Genomic DNA, 23,374 nt, shown 5'->3' on the forward strand with positions numbered 1-23,374 from the left:
CTCAGAAAGAAATGCTTGAGTTGTGGTAGCTCAGGTGGATGTAAAAGATCCCATAGCACCTGTTTAATAGTATAATTACTGACTTGGGTCTCCCCAGAAAAGAGGCCACTGGCCTAGTGGGGCTAACTCAGTCAACAAAGGATAAATAAATACATAAAGGGTGATTGAAAAGAAGTTGCAATATGAGTTAACTTTTCCTTTTAGATTACGTCGTGATCGTCTCAAGTCTACTGCTACCAGCTTTAGTAAAAAGAACAGGGAGAAGACTGAATTACAAAATCTAAAAAAAATCAAACATTATTAATAACATTGTTTTTCCAGATCATCATGTTTGTGTACTGTACATCTCTGTGCATACATGCTGTGTAAGACCCCCATCACAATAGCTGATCCAGAATAAATGAAGCCCAAAACAATGGAAACAAAGAGTGGAAAGTAGAAAACTACAAAACATAATAAAAAAGATTAAAATGGTCAATGCAAGGGGATACTTCTCATATAGGAGCTTCAATCAGACACTCACATCAGTAAATATACTACCTACAAGTTCACTGTACCTTGAAGTGGGGAGAACTGTACACGGAGACTGTAGTTCCAAAATATATGCAATTCACTATAACAATTCACAAGCCCAGGATTCATAAATAAAGTTCCCCCAAAAAAATAACGGGCAGCCATTTTATGCCTTCCTCTCCCTTCTCTACCACTTCACAGAAGAGAAGAGGAAAGTGGAAGTGCAGTGCATAAACAAATATACACACATCTGCACACAGACACACAGACACACACAGGTACATCACATGAAAAAACAGTTCAAGTTTTAGGTTGAAGCAAATGTATGGACTCTTGGAAGTGTTTTTTCCACAGAAAACATAATGGAGAAGTGTTGCAGTCTGGTGGCTTAGCTTAATAAATTGTCAGCCAAGTGCAGACTAGTTACAAACTGTTGAGTTTGGTTCCAACATTTATTTATTTATTTATTTTATTTTACATTTGTTAACCGGGAAAAAAATCCGACTGGATACAATGTCCTTTTTCAGCGGAGGCCCGGGGAGAAAAGCTCCATCATTATACAAAAATACAGACATTTCCAAAATTATAATATTACAGAGAGAGAAACAGTCAAAAGTCAAACAAACAATCAGGTTGCAAACATCATTAATGTACATACTTTATGACACTGTACACATTACATAGCCAGACCAGGCTTGTCAGCAAGTCACATATGAAAAGCGACATTTATTCCTAATGTGTGTAATTTGGTTAGCAAAATGGCAAAAATAGCAAATCTGCCAGAGGAAGTGGTTAAGACTGACACATTCACATTAATAAATACATTTGGAATGCATGTTAGAATGTGTGTGTTTATATATATGTGTATATGGACCTGGTACATTTCGTCGAAAGCACATTTCGCCAAATTTAATTCCACCAAGACCAAATCGCAGAAAGCACAAAATCGAAGAAAACTAATTTCACCGAAAATAGTAGTGGCAGTATATATGCCCTTTTCTTCACTGTAGTGCGATCCTGGAGTTAGACTGTATAGTTGGGGGTGTGGGGGACACAGCCCCCCACATTGGGGTGTGTGGAGGCCGTAGCCTCCACACTTAGTTTGATTAAAAAGTACTTACTTACCCTCTTAACAGAAACTGCGTAGTATAATTCAAGCTAGGTGAGGGACTACGACCCCACACCCCCCAACTATATATTCTAACTCCAGGATCGCACTACAGTGGGGAAAAGGGCATATACACTGCCACTAGTATTTTTGGTGAAATGAAATTCGGCAAAATGAGTTTTTGGCGATTTGTGCTTTCGGTGATTTGGTCTTGCTGACATAAGTTTTGGCGAAATGAACCAAACCCATACATATATATATATATGTGTGTGTGTGTGTGTGTGTGTATAGGTTCATAGGTGTGTACTAGGCTATTGGCCCTGGAGCCTTTACAAGCCTAGCCCATAGGATTACCCTGGCATTGTGCCACCTGACCTTAGTTCCCACTGCCTCTGTCAAGCAGAGCCACTGGAGTGATCCCCGGGGTGATTTTTCTACTTCCCATCCACTCATCAAGATTTCTCTTGAGGAAGGCCAGTAAGGTGCTCTGTTTGACATGTATGGGAAGTCTATTCCATAGCTTGGGCAGTCTCTGGGTTATAAACCTGTCCCTCCAGCTTGTTCTGTTGATTGTGGTAATGAGGTTGAGGTCTCTGGAGCATGTGGTGCAGAGGGATTGGGATTTCTTTAGATGTAGCATTTCTAACAGAGCTGTGTCAGACATGGCTTTGTAAGTCAAGCAGAGATCGCCTCTAAGTAGGTGATACAACACAGAGAATAGTTGGAGTTTTTTTAGGTCTGTCCATATACAAGTGTTTAAGCCCAAGGATCCTTTTTGTGAGGTACTTTTGCGGCCTCTCCAGTTGTTGCAGGTGTCTAGTGATGTATATGCCAAATGGGGCATTGTACTAGATGATTGCCTAATGAGGGAAGTGTAGAGGGAGACAATGACCTCTTTCTTCCTGGATGCAAAACCCTTAGTAATGAGATGTGCCACATAGAAGGACTTTCTGACCACAGTGGCAATGTGGTGGTCAAAATAGAGGTTGCTGTCAACCTGTGTTCCCAAATCTGTTATAATGCTTTCTGTGTTCTGTGGACTACCATCGATGTGGTAATTCATGGGAACAGGGTTTTTCCCAAAGGGGATGACGACACATTTTTTGGCATTGAGCTTAAGGCCATGGTTCTGACACCAGTCCTTGGTCTCAGTGAGGCCTTTCTGTAGGATGTCAGCATCACTTGGGGAGTTAATAATAGCTCCCAACTTGCAATCGTCTGCGAACTTTGTCAGCCGGAGTCCCTTCATGTTGGCCTGGACTTCAGAGAAGTAGATACCAAACAGGAGACGACGCAGGACCGAACCCTGTGAGACTCCACTCGTGACTAGTCAGCAGTCTGGCTTGGAGTCAGCTACTTTCACACTGTGGGTTCTATCTGTGAGCCAGTTTGTAACCCACCTAGTGATATAAGGGTTGATGCCTAACTTAGTGAGTTTTTCTATGATTCCTGAGTGGGAAATGGTATCAAAGGCCTTGGCTAGATCAAGGTAGACTGTATGAATCACCTTGCCTTCATCCACAGCTCTGGTGACTGACTCAAAGTTTGGAGATTCCCTATATCCTTGTTTATTAGGTCCATGATGATGCGTTCCATAGCTTTGCATATCAGACTCATCAGGCTAATGGAGCGATAGTTCCCAGGGTCTGTAGTCGCGCCTCCTTTGTGGAGAGGGATGAGTGTAGCAGTGCGCCATTCAGTAGGGATAAAGCTTGAGGTGAGGCTCTGATTGAACAGGGTAAAGAGGTGAGGTGCCAGTTCACTCTGTAGGTCATGTAGAACACAGCCAGGGATATTGTCAGGTCCCATAGAAGCTGTATTCTTGGCCTTGGACAGTGCTGTTTTAACCTGTGCAGCAGTAATACTGAGTACTTGGCAATTTACTGGTATTGTGTTTGGTCCTTTGGTGGGGGAGAGATGGTAAAAATGGCACTGTCGGCCAGTATATTGGCAATATCTGTTGGCTCAGTATAGGAGGTGCCATTGTGCAGTAGCTCAGAGCAAATCAGAGTATTGCCATGGAGATTCTTTAAATAACTATAGAAGGCCTTGTGGTTGTCTTTACTATCTGCTGCAATTCTGTTTTCATAGCTAGCTTTAGAGGATTTGATGAGGGATCTCAACTATTTGTTGAAGCTGATAAGGGAGTTTTTCCACTCTTGGGACATCACCTTATTCCACATCAGTTTCCTCCTTCTGTTGTAGAGTTTGTTTATGGCAGGGGACCACCAGATTGGCTTCCTTTTTTGGAGGAAAGCATCTTGGTTCTACTGGGTATGGCGAGATTCATGCATTTGTGTACGTGTTCGTACAGCGCATTGGTGTATGATTCGGCAGTCATGCAACTATTCTTCAATTGCATGGGTGCCGTGAAGTTAGCCACCTCTGTTTTTAGGAGCGCAAAGTTAGCTTTAGAGAAGTTTTTCATGGCAGTTACCTTTAGGGGAATGGGAGGGATGTGGATTTCCAAGGTGATTTATTTGTGGTCGGATCTAACCAGGGACGAGTTGACTATTGGTGTAGAGCAACGGTCGCCCATGTTAGTAATGACCAGGTCAAGGATGTTGCTACCTGTAGTGGGAGTAAGAACGAGCTGGTCCAGGGCATTGGAATTAATGAATTCCAGTAAACGTTGGGCAAGTGTATTGGTACATGAATAGTTTTCCCAGTTAATGGAGGAGTAGTTGAAGTCGCCCAGTATGAGAGTGTTAGGTTGGACCCTAATATTCTCCAGGGTGCTTAGGAACATGGAATGTGAGTCTTGGGACATGGTTGGGGACCTGTAGCAGGCTATAACCTGAATCTCTGTCTTACTCAATGTTAGCTGCACCTGAAGTATCTCTGATGTGTTATGTTGGGCTACCAGTATGGAGTTGTGCACATCTTTTATGAATATGGAAACACCACCGCCTTTGGAGCTTCGTTCCAAGTTCTGGGGACCAAAGGTGTGGAATGAGTTATAGTCTGGTATTGAACCAGGTCTCTGTTACAGTACAAATGTCGATGTTCTCCATTTTAAGGAGTGCTGAGAGTGAGTGCATTTTGAGATTTAGACTTCTAGCATTGAGCAGCATGACTCTCAAATTGCATTTGTTTGTAGCTGTTATGGTAGTAATTTGGTCTTTGGAACACCACCTAAAAAGGGCACTATAGAGGTGGCAAGAGCCTTTGCCAGTATCTGGAAGCCCAGGGGTGACAGATGCAGGCCATCTCTGGCAAGTCATCGAGGTCTGTCAGCCATGTCATCCCAGGCAGACAGATACTGGATCCCCTTAGAATGACACTAGACACTTAGACAATTGTTGAAATCAATAATTTTCTGCTTGTACTGTGGTATCATTCTGGGTGATGGTAGGAGGCACTCAGGGCTAGGGTCATACTCGCCTGGGCTACATACTCCAAGAGCTCCTCCATGTCTCTTTTCATGTAGTCCAGGGAGATACGTCTCAGGTAATTAACACCCACATGTACAATGACAGAGTCATATTTGTACTTGTTGTTAAGGGACCTGAGTCTGTGCATTATGTGGTGGATCCTGGCATCTGACAGGCAGCTGACTGTTACTTTCTCCTTAGTCAACCTAGTGAGTGGGACATCAGTGTGCCTCACTATCGAGTCACCTATGACAAGTGTGTTGGGCATGCTGTTTTGCCTTAGGGGCTTTGGTTGAGTGGTACACTGTTTAGGAGAGTTATGTGTCTCGTGATTAGTGTTGTGTTGTGGTGGTCGAGTGCGTTTCTGCCTTGGAGGTCTCTGCTGTTTGGGTAGATTTTTATTGAGAGAATCTGTGAAGGTGGGTGTGTGGTTTGTGTTTTTATGTGAAGGCAGTGCTGTTGTGTGTTCTGGAGGGCTATGTGTTCCATGTGGTGTGGTGCAATTGTTGACCTTCTCCTCATGGACAGCTATTCCAGTCTTGGCTGGAGAGTACGTGGCTTCCAGTTTGGATATGTAAGTGCATCTCTCGCAAGTCTGAGTGTTGGGAGGTTAGAGGAGAGGGTTGTCAGTGTACATGAGGCAGTCGCTATATTGCCTCAGGGTCAGTGTACATAAGGCAGTCGCTATATTGCCTCAGGATTCCCAAGTTCACCAGGTTAATAGGAGAAAGCACAGGGAACTGACCTTTAGACATGCCTGGAGGGGTGGGCATTAATAATAAGTACTGGAATGTTTCCTTGCTACAAATAATTGCTACAAGAAGTCTGGGGAAAGTGCTAGACTAATAAGCTAGTAAAAGTGCAGAAGAAGAGAGAACTAGCAGATCTAAGGGAAAATTGAAGAGCAGACTTTTTGGCACCACTCAGAAGTTTACAAACAGTCCTGGATACAGCAAATCTGTATCCAGACTAGACAAGTTACAGGAAAGGTGGGAAACAAGCGCAAATGCAGGCTTTTAAACCAGAAAGTTGAAAGAGATGGAAAAACTATCCAAACAGCCAATAAACTACAATTTCTGGGCCAGAAACCACTCCTTTTGTGGCACATATACACACATATATATATATACCCTAGACATCAATTCTCTCTTTACCATGATTCCAAACAAGGAAGGTATGGAAACTGTTAGAATAGAATTATTAAAATCTAAAGAATTTTCTTCTAGTACGGTGGGACTTCTAATGGAGATGATTGCTTTAGTGTTAAGTTATAATTATTTGGACTTTTATGAGCAGAAGTTTGTTCAGACTAATGACGTTGCGATGGGTGCAGCATTAGCCCCAAGTTATGCCAATGTCTTCATGCAAGGCTTGGATACTGCTAACATATTAGAAAGTGAGTTCAAAGAATGCATAATAAAAATGCTGTGTTTTACTGATGATGTCCTCTTGATATGGGGGGGGGGGGACTCGGAAAACGAATTAGTAAAATTCTTTGAGTATATCAATAATGTTTGTTCCTATTTGATATTTTCTTAAAATTATGATAGAGACAAAATTAATTTTTTGGATCTTACTATGTATAAGGAAGGGAACAAATTGATTTCTAAAATACATAAAAAGACTTCCAGAATAATATGTATTTGCATTATTCCAGCCTACATCCTAAGAAGACAAAAATAAATATAGTCAAGGGACAGTTAAAAAGAATAAGCAATTTAACAAAAGAACATAATGTGTTTGTAGAAGAAGCAAAAGAGTGGAAATAAAAGGTTATCCACAAAAGGAAGTAGAAGTTTTATTAGAGGAAGAAGCAGAAAATAGAAAAAAAAGTTCTGTAGAAAATAATATTATGGTCCAAAGAGGTGTAGACAATAGTTTTAAAACAGCATTAGCAGTACAAAATAGTACAGATTCCAACACTATAAAAAATAAGAGAAATTGGGGAATATTGAAAGGCAACAGAGAAATTTTAGAAAAGGTAGGAGCTGAACCAAGGTTTGTGCAAAAAAGGGACAAGAATTACAAATATTATTTTCAAAGTAAGTTAAATAGGCCCAAAACAGTTGAGCAAAAGAGGGGAATGGTAAAGTGTTTCAACTGCAATTATTGCCAATACTTGTATACTGATGGCAATGAAATGGAAGTTGGAAAAGTAGTAGTACAGGTTCCTGGAAGATTTACTTGCAAAGTCAAAAATGTAGTGTATTTATTAATGTGTTTTGAATGTAGATCATTCTATGTGGGAAGAACTAAAAGGGAGTTATATAGAAGGATCTACGAACACAATTATGCAATTTCACATGGAGACATGAAAAATGCTATGAGCAAAAATTATATAGAAAATAAATGTAAAGTTAATTTTAAGTGTATAGTGTTGGATGTTTTAATAAATGAACACAATATTATTAATGTAGAAGAAGAGTTAGGTTGGTTAGAGTACTGTTGGCAAGTTAGGTTAAATGCATGCTTCCTCCCAGGATTACATAATGAGGAGGAGTTTGCAATGTATTTGAGAAGGAAGGGGTTAAAACACTAAGTCAGTATTAGAATATATGTACTGTGAACAGTTTTTTATTAAGTATTGTGTTGTACTAAGTACTGTGATTTATTTATTAGTAGATGTTTTCAAATATTTAGGTACATCATATATTTAAATTGAAGTAATGTGACAGACTAATGAGTATATAAATGTTTTAATGGAATGTTGAAGCCTTAGTCTGAAGAAGTCTCCAACTGAGGAGACGAAAGTGCTAACTATTGGCTTTTTAGTTCAAATAAATACTGCTGGTTTTACTGTACTGATACAGCATTTATATATATATATATATATATATATATATATATATATATATATATATATATATATATATTATAGGATCAAAGGAAGTTACTAGGCTATTGGCCCTGAGGCCCTTATAAGCCTAACCAATAGTTTAGCCCATGTTTAGACAAGTTAGCACCCAATGCCCCTGTCCAGCAGGGACACTGGTGGAATCCCAGGGGTGTGTTTTATGTTTCGCATCCACTTATCTAGGTTGCACTTAAAAAGGGGTAAAGAAGTACACTGCTCGACATGGATAGGGTGTCTATTCCACAGATGGGGAGTCTCTGGGACACAAATCTGTCACACTAATAAGTCCTACTGATGTCACAGACCAGGTTGAGTTTGCTCGTGCGGGTTAATCAAGTAGAGCTTGACTTGAGGATATGCAGCAGTCCCATCAAGATGGGGTCCGAGATCGCCTTGTATATCAGACAGAGGTTACCTCTGAGGAGTCTGTATGAAACTGAGTAGAGGGATAGGGCTTTTAGCCTATCTGTGTATGGTAGATGCTTGAGGCCCTGGATTCTTCTGGTGAGGAACCTCTGTGGTCTCTCCAGCTGCTGGATGTGCTTTGTGAGGTACATGCCACAAGGGGCATTGTACTCAATAATGGGCCTTTTAAAGGAAGAATACAGGGATGTATGACCTCCTTGTCCTTGGATGAGATAGCCTTACTTATGAGGTGGCCATGTAGAAACCTTTCTGTACAACGGAAGCAACATGGTGGTCAAAAGTCAGGTTGCTATTAACCTGGGTACCTAAATCCCTCATGACTGACTATGTGCTTAGGACATTGTTATTAATGTGATAATTTTTGGGAATGTTACTCTCCCCAAAGGGGATAATAATGCATGTTTTGGTATTCAGATTGAGGCCATGTTTCTGGCACCAGTCATTTATTTGGGTGAGACCCTCTTAGACGATGTCCACATCACTAGGGGAAATGATGGCAGCGCCCAGCTTGCAGTCATCTGCAAACTTGGTCAGCCATAGCCCACTGGTTTTGGCCTGCACTTCAGAAAAGTAAATCCCAAATAACAGAGGCTCCACTCATTACAGGTCTACTGCTTGAGGTGGCTTCCCCTATTTTGACTAGATGGGTTCTATCAGTGAGTCAGTTTGATACTCATCTGGTAATGTACGGATTGATGCCTAGTTGAGAGTGTTTACCTATTATGCCAGAGAGGGGGAATAGTGTTAAGACTTTAGCCAGGTCAAGGTAGGCGGTGTGTAGCATCTTCCCCTAATCCGTGGCTTTGGTGACTGTCTCAAGGAAGTCAACCAAATTTAACAGACATGACCTCCCCTTGATGAAGCCAAACTGTGTGAGATCAAGTGTTTGGATGTTGCCAATGTCCTTGTTAATGAGGTCCATGATAATCCATTCCATGGCCTTGCAGATCAGGCTAGTTAGGCTGATGGGTCTATAATTTCCCAGATCAATGGATGCTCCACCTTTCTATAAAGGGATGACAGTGGCTGTCCACCACTCAGCTGGGATGAAGCTGGTACTCAGGCTTTGGTTGAATAGGGCGCCTAATGGTGCTGCAAGTTCCTGCCCGAGTTCATGTGGGATGCAGCCTGGGATGCAATCGGGTCCCATGGAGGCTGTATTTTTTTGCCTTTGAGAGAGCAGTGTTTACGTGTTCCCCTAGATATAAGGGGAAGGGGGGCAGGTACTGGGGATGCCCTGATTTACTGAGAGGGGGACAAAGGGGTGAAGTTTTTGCTGAATCTGTCAGCCAGCAAGTTTGCTATATCTATGGCATTTGTATATGTGGTGTCCTTGACTACCAGTTCTGAACAGATCTGGGTGCTTCCTTTGAGGTTGTGGATGTTATGACTATCTCTAGTAGATATGTGGCCAATTTTGACTCAAAGTTACTTTGGAGGATTTCTCTAGTGCTCTTATATGCTTGTTAAGCTAAGGAGACATTGGTTCCAATTGGGCACATGCCCCTTCTTGGTCCTGGACAGAAATTTTTTCCTTTTGTTATAGAGTTTATTTATTGCAGCTGTCCACCAGACAGGTTTACTCTTCCTTGTGGAAGCTAATTTAGTCCTATCAGGTATTCCTGATTCCATGCATCTATATAAATGCTCGTATAGTGCATTGGTGTAGTTTTGGATATTGGTACCACTTCCTACATAGGGGGTGGGGGCTGTGAAGCTGTTTATACCATCCCTGAGGAGGCTGTAATCAGCTGTGGAGAAGTTTTTTTGTTTGACTGAAGCTAGAAGGGGGCTCAGGAGAGATGATGACTTTGAAAGGGACCACTTTATGGTTGGATCTTACCAGGGAGGATGAGACTGTAGGGATGCTGCAGTGGTTACTCATGTTGGTTATTACCAAGTCCAAGATATTTTCAGCTCTTGTGGGGGTATCGACTAGCTGTTCCAAGGTGTTTGCATTGAAAAAATCGAGGAACCTCTGGGCATTTGTGTTCTGGCATGAGTAGTTCTTCCAATCTATGTTTGGATAGTTGAAGTCACCTAGGATCAGGGTAAAGGGTTGAATCTTGATAGATTTGAAGAGGTCCAGATAGGCGGATTGAGCATCTTCGGTCAGATTTGGGGGCCATTAGCTAGCTGTGATTTGAACAGGAGTCTTGTCATTGGTTAACTGCACTTGGAGTGTCTCTTGTGCATCATGCTGTTTGACCAGCCTGGAGGTGTGTATGTCTTTAATGCATATTGAAACTCTACCTCCTTTGGCTTTACTGCCCACAGTTTGGAGTCTGAATGTATGATAAGATGAGTAACCAGGTAAGGCTGGGGTGCTCTTCACAGATTTGAACCAGGTTTCTGTAACTGCACAGATGTCAGCATTTTCCAGGGTTAAGAATGCTTGCAATGAGTGCAGTTTCATGTTTAGACTCCTAGATTTTAGCAGCATGACCTTCAATTTGTGTTTTGTTTAATTTTTTATGTCGGTAGTTTTAACCTCATCACTTTTCCTAAAAAAGGCACTATGGGGGAGGCAAGAGCCTTTGCCAGAAGCCTGAAGCTCAAGTGAGACAGATGCAGGCCATCTCTGGCAAAGCATCGTGGTCTGTCGATTATATCTTCACAGGCTGTCAGGTACTGGATCCCCCTGGAATGACACCAGAAACTAAGCCAATTGTTAAAGTCAATCATTTTCTGTTTGCATTAAGGCATCATTCTGGGTGATGGTAGAATGCTGCCTAAGGCTAGAGGCATACCTGCCTGGGACACATATTGTGTGAGCTCAATCATGTCTCTCTTCATATAGTCGAGGGAGGTACGTCTCAAGTCATTCACGCCAACATGGACTATGACAGAGTTATAACAGTACATGTTGTTGAGAGATTTGAGTACGTATGTAATATGGCGGATTCTGGCCCCTGGCAGACAACTAACCATAACTTTTGCCTTATCCAGCATGGTGAGAGGCACATCTGTGTGTCTCACAATGGAGTCGCATATGACTAATATGTTGAGTTTATGGTTAAGCCTTAGTGGCTGTGAGACACAGGTGTGTGGACTATGACTGGCATGTGGTGTGGAGGGCTGTGGAGACTGCATGTGTTTTTGCCTCGGAGGTCTCCTTTGTTTGGTTATGTTTTTGTTGAGGACCTCCACATATGTGGGTGTCTGTTGTGTAAGAGTGGGTGGTGTTTGAGGTGTAGTGATTGTACATTCTTAGTGCCAGATATACTGGCTTGTGAGGGAGAGAGCATAGAATTTAGGCTCCTAATGTAATTGCATCTCTCACAAATTGTGTTCCTAGGTGGTAGTAGTAGATGATTGTCCGTTTACATTTGGCAGTTGCTACACTGTCTCAGGATGCCCATATCAACCAGACTGGCAGGAGAAACTGTAGGAAATGTATCATCCATATCTGTCAGAATCTGAGGAGAGAAAGGCCAGGGAGAGCTAAGGGGTAGGCCTAAATCCCAAGTGCTTAAACCAAAACTAAGAGGCTTGGAATAACACTTGCAATTTAAACAGGCTATAAACAAGCAGTAGTAAATGGAACAGGAAAGATGCAATTGAACACTTTAGAGAACAAGCACCCGGTAGCAGAAAAAGCAGGGTGAAGTAATAGAGTAGGAGGAGGAAACACAAATACAGTAAAAGCAGCTGAATAAAGTGTTTTTTTTATTAAAGTGGAAAGGGAGAGAGGAGGAACAGAAGACAATTCAAGGTTAAGGAACTAAGGGGTTTGCCCTTCCCAAATGTTCTCTGTATTAGGTAGAATGAGCTAATGAGATGGGACTGGGAGAAGTGTCCCAAATCAAATTTACAATAGGGTCAGGCAACTGCATTAGCTACCAACTTTAAGAACACAACAGCAGTTGGGCTAGATGGTGGGAGAAAAACAAAATTCAGCGAGAGGTCATCAAATATGTAAATGCAGACACAGGTAAGTAAATAATTCAGTCAAGCAAATAAATAAAACAACAGTGCAGTACTGTTAAGAATCACTGAACAGTTAGATAAAGTGCAAAAAAATATACTTGTATCAGCTCTATATTTCCAGATTGTTTAAGGAACACCCTCAGTCAGGCACAATGGAGCTTCTAGCAAAATAAGCAGAAATTCACACAAAGGTAATATTTTTATACCAGCAAGATAAAATACCTTTCCAAAGCCAAGCCTTGAGACAATCAGATAACACAAAAGCTGTTTGACCAGTGTTTTCACCCTGGAATGAATTCACTACAACTCCCTGCTGCCCCAGAGAGCTGTAAAGGACCCCCTGTGTGGAACCAGTTAGTTCAACTTAAAGTGCTGTGCCATATGCCTTAGAACAGAAATAAAAATTTCGGCAAAGTTCAGGAAACAAAATTCAGCCAGAGGCCATCAAATATATAAATGCAAACACAGATAAGTAAACAATTCAGTCAAGCAAATAAATGAAAACAGTGCAGTACTGTTAAGAAACACAAAGTGCAAAAACTAGACTTGCACTATACATATATATATATATATATATATATATATATATATATATATATATATATACACACACACACACACACACACATATATATATATATATATATATATGTGTGTGTGTGTGTGTGTAGAAATGCAGTATAGAGAGGTAATTTTAAATGTACATGGTTTAATGGTTGAAAATGATGCTCCACGAGTGCTGTTTCTGTTGATTGTATTATCACCATGTCTTTTTCAGAAATCACCGGCAGTTCAACTCTTGGTGGCCTAAATGTTACCCTTTGCATTTTATAGCACCATAGGTTCAATATTTAATAATAAGTGCATTTTACCTTCCAGGGAGCATCAGAGTTCCAGACCAGCTGATCATTCTGAATACAAAGCATGGAGTGGAAGCCAAGAACTATGAAGATGTAAGTATTGCAATAAAAGAAGAAAGTGTTTCCTACACATAAAATGTTGTAAATACAGACTCACAGTTTAATAAGCTCTTGCAGGACAGATTCTCAAACATTGTGAGCAAATATGGTAGAAGCTGAAATGGGACAAAAGGAAAAACAGAACATCTGGGCTCCCTTTATTTTCAGAAAAGCTGCATATAGATCACACATTTTTGCACACATTGAATTAGCCTTCACTTATTATATTCTATGCCCTCTGTAGAATTTGCATTGGAACTTGCATTCCACATTGTCTGAAGGGTTACCTTTTTACATACAACACTACCTTTACTGCATTTTCAACATGGAGACCTAATCATAATTTTTTTTTTGCAGTATAAATTTGTTTACCGTTTTGAGTGGTAACATTATAGTAATTATGATCTAGTTAAGTTTGATAGTAGACTATTTTTATGTACTGCATAAATATTTCTTATTTTCTAAGGGCAATCATTGGTAAGGTTTACATTTTTAGTGCTCTGCTGTTTAACATATTTGACTGTTTGTTGGTGATATTTTTTTCTGTAACTACCTTATTGTTTCTTGAAATGATTTACATATTCACATATTAGAAATGGAAACTTCCTGTTGACTTGAAATTATTTCCATATGCACACATTACAGATGGACACTTCAAATGGCCTGAAATTGTTCTGTTTTGCATTTAGGCTTTCTCTTTCAAAAATGTGTATTAGTATTCCAAAAAAATCATTCATTAGTAACATGTATAATTTTTTGCAAGGTAAACTTCTAAATCTTGTATGTCCACTCTAATAACTGGCCATACATTTGTAAGATATATGTGACTTGCCCCCATCGTAGGATAAAACTACTGTATATCTTTGAGGGGAAGAAGCCAAGACTTAAATGAGATAAGTTGATGCTTCCAATACAACACAGTGGTTTAGGGTTACCTGATCCGAAGGGGCATTTAAGAGCTATACAGTTAAGGCTCATTGTGTGCGTGTGTGTGTGTGTGTGTGTGTATGTGGATCTACTTTTAAATCCCGAATTATCAGAAGACCAGATTACGAAGACCGAGACGATAAAACTGAAAGATCAGACTCCTGAGACTTTAAAACACGGAGTTCCACAATACCGAACTGTAATGTAAAGGTGGTGAAATTCTGCTCTGTCACGTTAAGATTTGTCTTACATACTTAAAAAGAACACAACTGACTTTACGTTCCAAGTTTCTGGTGCTAGTGGATACATTTTTATAAGTTTTAACTGTAAAATAAAAAAGAAGTGGTAGTTATGAAGTGGTCTGTGTTTGGAGAGGTAGAGCTGTGTGTTTATGTTTAGCTTGTGGCGATAAGTTGAAAGCATTGATTCTTTACAGTAACACAGGAGATCGTGTTGAAATGGTGACACATGAATGTTCAATGTGTAGTTGTAGTTTATCCTTTTTTCACAATGTTGTACAATTTCATAGTTGGTATATTAAATGTCAGGGGAGTATGGGGGTTGCAGGGGGGGATTGTAGGATAACATATGTAGTTGTAGTTTTTGAATCTGTAAATCACAGGTTACACTCACTTTTGTTTAGAGCAGTATTCGAGATAGTATACTACTATATGACTTATTGTTTTTAGTTATGACGTTGTTTGGATATAGTTTTAGTTTGAAATATGCAGTGTTATTATGAAGTGTATACGTGGTGCTTTGATGTCACATATGTGTGTTTTTCAGGTGTGTTGCATCGGTGTAGAGTAAGGATTTAACTTTTGCTTTTCGGTTTTCGGTATTGTGGGACTCGGTGTTTTAAAGTTTCATGATTCTGATCTTTATAAGTTTCAGGATTCTGCTGCACTTTTTGAACTGTATTTTATCAAACTGCTGCATCATTTCTGTTTTTTACTCTTTTACCGTTTCTGGCTGCTTCATTATCTGCACTTGATTTCAACTGCACTGTTAGCCTAGATAGCATAGACTAGATTCAGACCTGCTGAATCTAGCTTGTTATTGATGCACTTGAGCACTGAACCAGCCATCTTACATTAAGAAGGGCTCCCCTGCACCCTTGTGGCAGAAGAGTGTGGATCCAGCCTTGTCTGAGCTGGGGATTGTTGGAGGAAAGTTCACTATGTCCTTTCCTACTGGTAGATTAGCTTAAAAGGATTTTAATTTCACCTGTACTTAAGCCTCGCATTTGTGTTGCAGCGCACCATACAACAGGGGTTAGTGGTGCCTTGTATAGATGCAAACACCATGAAACTCAAATTTTCCCCAGACATCTGTCAGTGGAACCCTCCCAAGCTTCCATACTGCACTATTGGCACACTGAGCAGGATTGCAACACTTATCATCCAAAGCCTTCAATAGAACAAGCACCTTTGTTAGTCCCAGCAAAAAAAAAAAAGTGGTCAAACTAGCCTACTCCCCTCCCTAATAGTACATATGGAAAAACCTGGTATAATGGGCAGGTAGTTTACCATCTTTTCACCGTGCAGCCTGATTGACATGGGCACCCTGAGGCAATGTAGTAATTGTCTCATGTATACTGACAACCACTTACTCCTAAAACAATTAAACCCTATGTGAGAGATGTAATTACACTATGAAATTGGAATTGATTCCCTCACATAACAACAAACCTGACATCAAAAAGGTTGTCAGCATACACACAAAAATGAGGTCATGACACACAAACCCACATACACTTAGGTACTCACTAGAAGCCTACCAAAAGATCAGAGACTGCCCAAAAGTAAAACACTTGCACACACTGCTATGCAAATAGACACCACTACACATAATAACACATACACCAGTGCCTTAGCAAATAAGCCCCTAAGGCAAAACACCTCAAAACCTAATGTCTTGGTCATAGGCGACTCCACAGTGAGACAAACAGATGTTCTCCTCACCAGGCTAGGCAAAGAGAAGGTCACATTCAGCTGCCTGTCAGGTGCGAGGATCTGTCAAACCACACATGCACTCATGTCACTCGACAACAAGTACCATTCCGACTCTGTCATAGTCCATGTTGAGGTGAATGACTTGAGACATACCTCTCTGGACTATATTAGGAGAGACAATCCTGAACTCTCAGACTGTGTTCCAGGCAGGTACGACCCTAGCCTTAAGCAGCATTCTACATTCACCCAGGATGATGCCACAATATAAACAAAAAATGAGTGACTTCAACAATTGGCTTAACTTGTGGTGTCAGTCAACAGGGATCCAGTATCTGTCAGCCTGGGAAGAAATGGTTGACATGCCACGCTGCTTTGCCAGAAATGGTCTGCACCTGTCACCTGTAGGCTTTTGGATACTGGAAAGGCACTTTCCTCCCCCGTAGTGCCTTTTTTACGCAATGTCAAAACAACAAAATTTCTGATGTAACAAAATCCACTCAAGACAAACTCAAGGTTCTGCTGCTTAATGCTAAGGGTCTAAACATGAAACTGCACTCCCTGGATGTACTCCTCACCTTGGACGATGCTGATGTCTGTGCAGTCACTGAGACATGGTTCAAGGCTGCAGAGAGCACCCTGATCATGCAAGGCTATAATGCCTTCCACACGTTCAGACCTCAAACTGAGCATGAAAAAACAAAGGAGGTGCTGTATCCATCTTCACTAAAGCCAAGTAGACCTTGAGACTGGTCAAACAGTATGACTGTCTCGAGCTAATCTATGTCCATTTAACTATAGGCAAAATACCCTACCACATCATGTCCCCCACCATCAGCCAAGAAAAGCACACCTCATACCTAGACTTACTGGAGTCACTTACCATACAGCCCAATACCTTAGTCATAGGAGATTTCAGCTGTACTTTCATCGACTGGGTGACATACATGAGCACAGACATACTCACCCCGAGGTTCCTGGACTTTGTCAATACAAATGCTGTGGAACAGATCATCTGCACCCCCACAAGGGGCTCAAATGTCTTAAACATAGTACTGCCCAACATGGGGGCGGTCACTGCACTCCCCCCTGTATGATGCCCTCCCTGGTAAGGTCAAACTATAAATCAGTCTCGTTCGAAGTAACTATTGAATCTGTCACCACCACAGGAGCAGAAAACTAAAAAAAACTTTTCCATAGCAAACTACAGCCTATTAAGCGATATTGTAAAGTTTTATGCCCCCTGCAATCACAGACAACAATGATTCCTATGTAGAGGTTACACAAATGCCCTGTACAAACACTTAAGCAACTGTATAGACTTCACTGTACTTGACTGGATTAAAACCAGATTCTCCCAAAAAAAACAAGCCACCTGATGGACCTCAAGTATAAACAGGTTAAATAACAAAAGGAAGGAACTGATGTCCAGGAACAAGAGGGAAATGCTTCAGCAGAAGAAGAATTCCCTCTGCAGCTTGAACAAGAAAATCAGAAATCTTGTACAGCCCTTTAAAGCTAATTACAAAGCTAAAGTAGTATCCCAAGCTAAGGATAATTATAAGGCATTCTTTAACTACGTCTGAAATTTAAAAGTGAATGACCAGCTATATGCTGAACTGGTAGTAGATGGTACCACTCATACTATACTGGAGGAAACTGCCAACCTGCTACCTGACAGATTTGGTGCAAACGTCACCCTCCCCCCACTTCTCCGCCAGCCATACCCCAAAGTATACCTGACACCAGCCTTCTGCCTATTATCTCTAGAAATCAGGTCACATCTGCACTCTCCAAGACCAAAAACACGGCTTCAATGTGACCAGATAACATCCCAGGTTGCTTATTAAGCAATCTAAAACAGAACCCACTTGGTGTTCTCTTTAACCAAAGCCTGGGAACTGGCTTTGTTCCAGCAGAATGGAGAACAGTGGCAGTAATCCCCTTGCACAAAGGGGGGGGGGCATCAACCGACACTGGGAATGATAGACCCATAAGTCTAACCAGCCTTGTATGTAAGGTAATGGAAAGAATCATCATGGACTTTATCAGCAAGGACATAGGCGACCTTCAAGCTCTAGACCCAACCCACAATGAATTATTCATTAAGGGTAGATCATGCTTATTAAATCTAGTAGACTTCTTTGAGAAAGTCACCATAGCCCTGGATGAAGGTAAGACAGTGCGTACTGCCTATCTTGACGTAGCCAAGGCTTTTGACAGAATCCTCCACTTAGGTATCATTGAGAAACTCTCTCAGCTGGGGATTAACCTTTTATGTCACTAGATGGGTAGCCAATTGGCTCAGCAAAGGAACATATACTGTCAAAGTTGGTGACTCCATCAGTAGACCCATCATCAGTGGAGTACCACAAGGATCTGTGCTAGGCCCTTTACTGTTTGAATTTATTTCTCAGATATCCAGGCCAAAGTAGGCTGCCTTTGGCTTACCAAGTTCTTTGATGATTGCAAACTGGGTGCAGTCACTGAGTTCCCCAACAATATTAACATATTACAGGAGGAGCTAACACAGGCAATTGACTGCTGCTAAAGCCACGGTAAAACCAACTGCAAAAAAATGCATTATTATCCCTTTTGGCAAAGGGCAATTCCTTGCTAATTATAATACTGACAGCACCCCCCCAACTTCAAACCCAGTGGTGCGAGATCTGAGAGCACAAGTAGGTAACAATTTGAACTTTGACCACCAAGTTTCCACAGTGGTAAGGAAAGCCTTCTGTGTTGCACATCTCATAAGTAAGGGCCTCCCATCCAGGTCTTAGGATATTTTAACGCCACTGTACTCAACCCTCATCAGACCATTAATAAAGTACAATGCTCCCTTCTGCATGTACCTCACCAGACACCTGCAGCAGCTGGACAGTACACAGAGATTTCTCACCAAGAAAATACAGGGCCTCCAAATTGACTTATGTGGATAGACTGAAAGCACTGTCACTGTACTCTGTATCTTATAGGCTGTTGAGAGGCAACTTGTACATGGCCTACAAGGCAGTCTCTGACCCTGTCCTGATGGATATGCTGCACATCCACAAGTCAAATGGTACAAGAATCACTTGCTCTAGGATATTAACCTAGCCTGGGACATTAACAGAACATGCTAGAGACAAATATAGCTCCCAGAGATTGCCAGTACTCTGAAATAAACTTCCAATTCCCTTGAAGCAGAGCTCCTCACTGACGCTATTCAGTCGCAACCTGGATAAATGGATGGGAGACTGCAAATTCATTCTATGAGTGGCACCCATGTCCATCATAGACAGGGGTAGTCGGTGTTTATCATAGACTCACTCTGTGTATTACGTCCATCTAACCAAGGACAATTGAGGCAACCCAGGATTAACAGGGCTAGGCTTGTAAGGGCTCTAGGCCCAGTAGTCTAGTAACCTCCCATGAATCTGTATTCTCTGTACCCTTAACCGCAGTTATCTCTAGCACCAAAATCTTCTTTTTCCATTCTCATGTTGGCTTAGTTCTTAGAATAAGTTCTGCTACTTTTATAAATCTAATACTCTGTATGGTTGTTATTATTCTCCTTAAGCATCTCTGTCCAAAATCCCACTTTCTACTTATTTCTTGACCTTCCCTCTAGCTTCATCATCATCCCTTTCTTCTTTGAATTGTAACCTTCTGTTTGTGTTTTATTCGGTGTCAGGGTCAGTGGACACTTTAATTGCACAGCTAAGAATGTGGTGTATTTGACCCCTTGCTTACATTGTCCTGCTTACTATGTAGGAAAAACCTCTAGACTGAGGGATTGTATCTGTGAGCATATTTAGACATTAGGAAGAGAACAAAAACTACTAATGCTTTGTTCTAGCACATTTCTGTTTGTGCATCACACAAATTTGTTTTTTTAGTTATTGAACAAGATAAGAAGGATCCCCAGGGTAAAATTAGTGAAGAACATTTAAATCTCAGGGAATTACAATAGCAAATCCGACTCAATGCTACAGTCCCCATGGGTTAAATGAATCTTATTTCTCTGACTTCTATTTTAAGACTAAAATATTATGCAGCAAAGTGGTATGGTTTGCACATTAAGGTTTTTCATTAATATAATAAAATGTTCTTTAATAGTTAATGTACAACACATATATTTTTAATTTTTTTACTTACATGGTGATGTGATTTTTTTTAACTATCTGATTGGTGTTTCTACTATTTAAATTAATGACTGGGTTTTAATTAACTAGTTCTGATGATATTCCCTACTTGGGGAATGAAAGTGCTCAACTGATGTTCTAATAAAGTTAATCCAAGTGTTTTACCAGTTGGTGTCCATGTTCTTGCCGCACTTCCCAGGTGATGTTTGCATAAACGTTTATCCCCACCTTCTTAGTGTATGTTGCACTTGAACAATTAGCGGAGGTTGTATGTTGTATGCATTGCCATACTGTTTTAACTATAGCTGTGCCAGTATTTACGTATTTACATATTTTCATATTTGTATAGTATATCAAACACATTTGATTAACTTTATATTTGTTTTAAAATTATTAATTTTAAGGCAGATATTTGTATATTTTCTCACATACATAAATTATTCATTTTTTATGTATTTACTTTTTAACATACACATTAACTAGTAAGTGTGTTAAGAACTTATGCACTATTATTAGAAAAATAAGCCAGTACCTGGACTCTACTGCTAATAATAGTGTATATAAGTTAGTATTCATTTTCACTAATTTTCTCCCATTATTTTGTGAGTCTAGTTTGTAAATCAAAACAAGATAGATTTTTTGGAAAGGTAAACTGCTGGTTGATCTTAGCCCATAGGTACCAACTCGTTGTTCTGCAGTGGAATGTGTTGGTTGACCCCATTAATTCCACCTATACTCCATTGCTACCAGCTGCAGAGATATACTACTAGAGTGATGCAACCCACTCCCCCAATTACATCTTAACCACTCCTACCGCATGAGGGTTAAAGACATAGTCACCATACCTGACACATTGCTTCACTATGGGCAAGAAACAACTTAACTCAATGGACAGGTATGGAATTCAGCAGTAATGACACTGGTTTATCTCTGGATTTTGTGGTTGTTTTATATATAACATATGAAATAATGGAGATACTATAAGTGCTCACATGCTAGCAGCGCATGACACACACAACTCACTGCCCCTTTGCTAAAAAAAACAAGTACTCAAACTCCCACTAGCCAAAAAATATCCTTAAACTACTTAAACTCACAACCCCCAACCTATAAAACGGTGTAGACCTACCAGTGCCTAACTCTACCCCTAAAACTCCCACTCAGTTCCTAACCAGAGACTCTCCTTCCTCTTCCTAAACCTAAAACTCCCCTCCTGCACCCAAAACCTAAAAGTCCCCTCCTACTCCCAAAGCCTAAATCCATTTCCTGATTGATATGTTCATAACAACAGTGTTCAAACCCCAAGGCCATCTAGGAACACTGACTCCCAAAAAGTTGGATCATATAGTCAGTTTCCTATTTATTTCTCAATATTATTCTTAAAAACTTACTTGAAAAATTACATAGATATAATGGCAATTTATTCCAAAGTATTGGGATCTTTTGTGTCTTCTTGCTCTACATTTTGAAACCCTGTATGAACAGTTGGCATGTTTACAAGTCCTAAGGTTATCCTATAGTATTAATATTCAGATTCATATAAGCTAATCGTTATTCAGTGCATTATAAGTCAATATTAATTTGCTTCTAAAATAACAGTAATGAATACTAAACAATGCCAACTTTTACATCTCTCAAAATAAAATCTGAAAGAGACAAAGCACTTTTTGTAAAGTTTATTTGTACTGATTATGTTCCATTTAATTGTTCTATATTGCAAATCAAAATATTATTATACTCCAAAACTGGCCAGATAAATGTTTTTTATAACTATACTAAATGCTGTCTATCTCTTAAAGTAACATTTCTCATTAATATATATCATTGCTTTACAGCTTTAGAAACAACTAAATCAGCATGATTTGAGGTAGAGACTCAGAAAGGAGTGGGCCTAAATCATTATATACATCCACCTCAACTCTATGTCTTATAGAAATAATCTATCTCTTGGGACATACTTTTCAAAAAAACTTAGTATAACATTTATTCATACTAAAATTGATGCAAAAATGTTTTGCCCAATTATTTTTTCAGACATATAGCAGTTAATGACTGCATAGTCATCTCTATCGCGTAATATAAAATCCATCTTACAATTGTCAGCATATTTGTTATACCAACTGATTGTATTCTTGGTTCATAGGTGCATACTAGGTTAACAACCACTGCGGCCCTTAAAAGCCTATCCATGCAAAGCAAATGTGACCCATAAGTTTGATTTATACTTGATTTATAGATGTGATTTACTGACTGTCTCTCTCCATCAGAGGCATAGCAGCCAAACCAAGGGTGAATTTATGATTACCCATCAGTTGGTCCAAATTGTGCGGTAATAGGGTAGGGTGAAACTGCTTCACATTGATGAGAAACCAGTTTCAGAGAATGGGAATTCTCTGACAAACATATCTGTCTCTCCAACATGTCCTGTTTATGTCGCAAGCAAAATTTAGGTCTTTAGTCTAGAAGTTTTAATGCTGTTTGTTTGGCAGATGTACAAAAGATTCATCAAAACAGGGTCCAGGTATGCCTTTTATGCCAGGCAAAGATAACCTGTCAGAAGTCTGTATGATACCAAGTAAAGAATCAGGGCTTTGAGGTGATCAGAGTAGGACAGTGTGTTTACTCCCTGTATTCTTTTTGTGAGGAAACTTTTTGGATATTCCACCTGCTGCATGTGTCTGGTCAGGTACATACCAAAGGGGGCATTATACTCTATGATGGGCCTGTTGAGGGTGGACTACATTAGTATGATGACCTCTCTGGACCTAGATGCCATGCTCTTGCTTATAAGCTGACAAATACAGAAGGATTTTCTTATTACTTTGGACATATGTTGGTCAAAAGCTAGGTAACTATCTACAGGAGTTCCTGGATCCTTGACTAGTAAATCAATATTTTAAGGGTGTTTTATTGATGATGTAATTACCTCAGGTGGCAGACTTCTCAAAAGGTACTATAATGCATGTCTTGATACTAAGTTTTAAGCCATGGGTTTGGCACCAAGCATTTGTCTGTATTAGACCTTCCTGAAGGGTGTTTGCAAATTTTGAGCAGTCATTGAATCCCCTCAAGATGAAATTATCTGTGAACTTGGTTAGTCTGAGGCCTTTAACATTGGCTTTGACACCCGAAAAGTAGACACCAAATTGGAGTGGGCCTAGCACAGAGCCCTGGGGGACTCCACTGGTGACCAGCCTCTTTGGT

General features: G+C 40.2%; 1 protein-coding gene across 1 annotated transcript in view; it reads left to right on the forward strand.

Annotated features, from left to right (window-relative positions):
- Positions 1-23,374, forward strand: part of LOC122807176 (transmembrane emp24 domain-containing protein 10-like) — a 100,232-nt gene that overhangs the window by 47,154 nt on the left and 29,704 nt on the right. The window contains exon 3 of the mRNA XM_044078214.1: positions 13,085-13,158. Coding sequence (XP_043934149.1) covers positions 13,085-13,158 — 74 coding nt within the window. The remainder of the gene's footprint in view (positions 1-13,084; positions 13,159-23,374) is intronic.

The sequence above is a fragment of the Protopterus annectens genome, chromosome 7.part0, assembly GCF_019279795.1.
Source record: "Protopterus annectens isolate FY-2018-M chromosome 7.part0, PAN1.0, whole genome shotgun sequence".
NCBI lineage: Eukaryota > Metazoa > Chordata > Ceratodontiformes > Protopteridae > Protopterus > Protopterus annectens.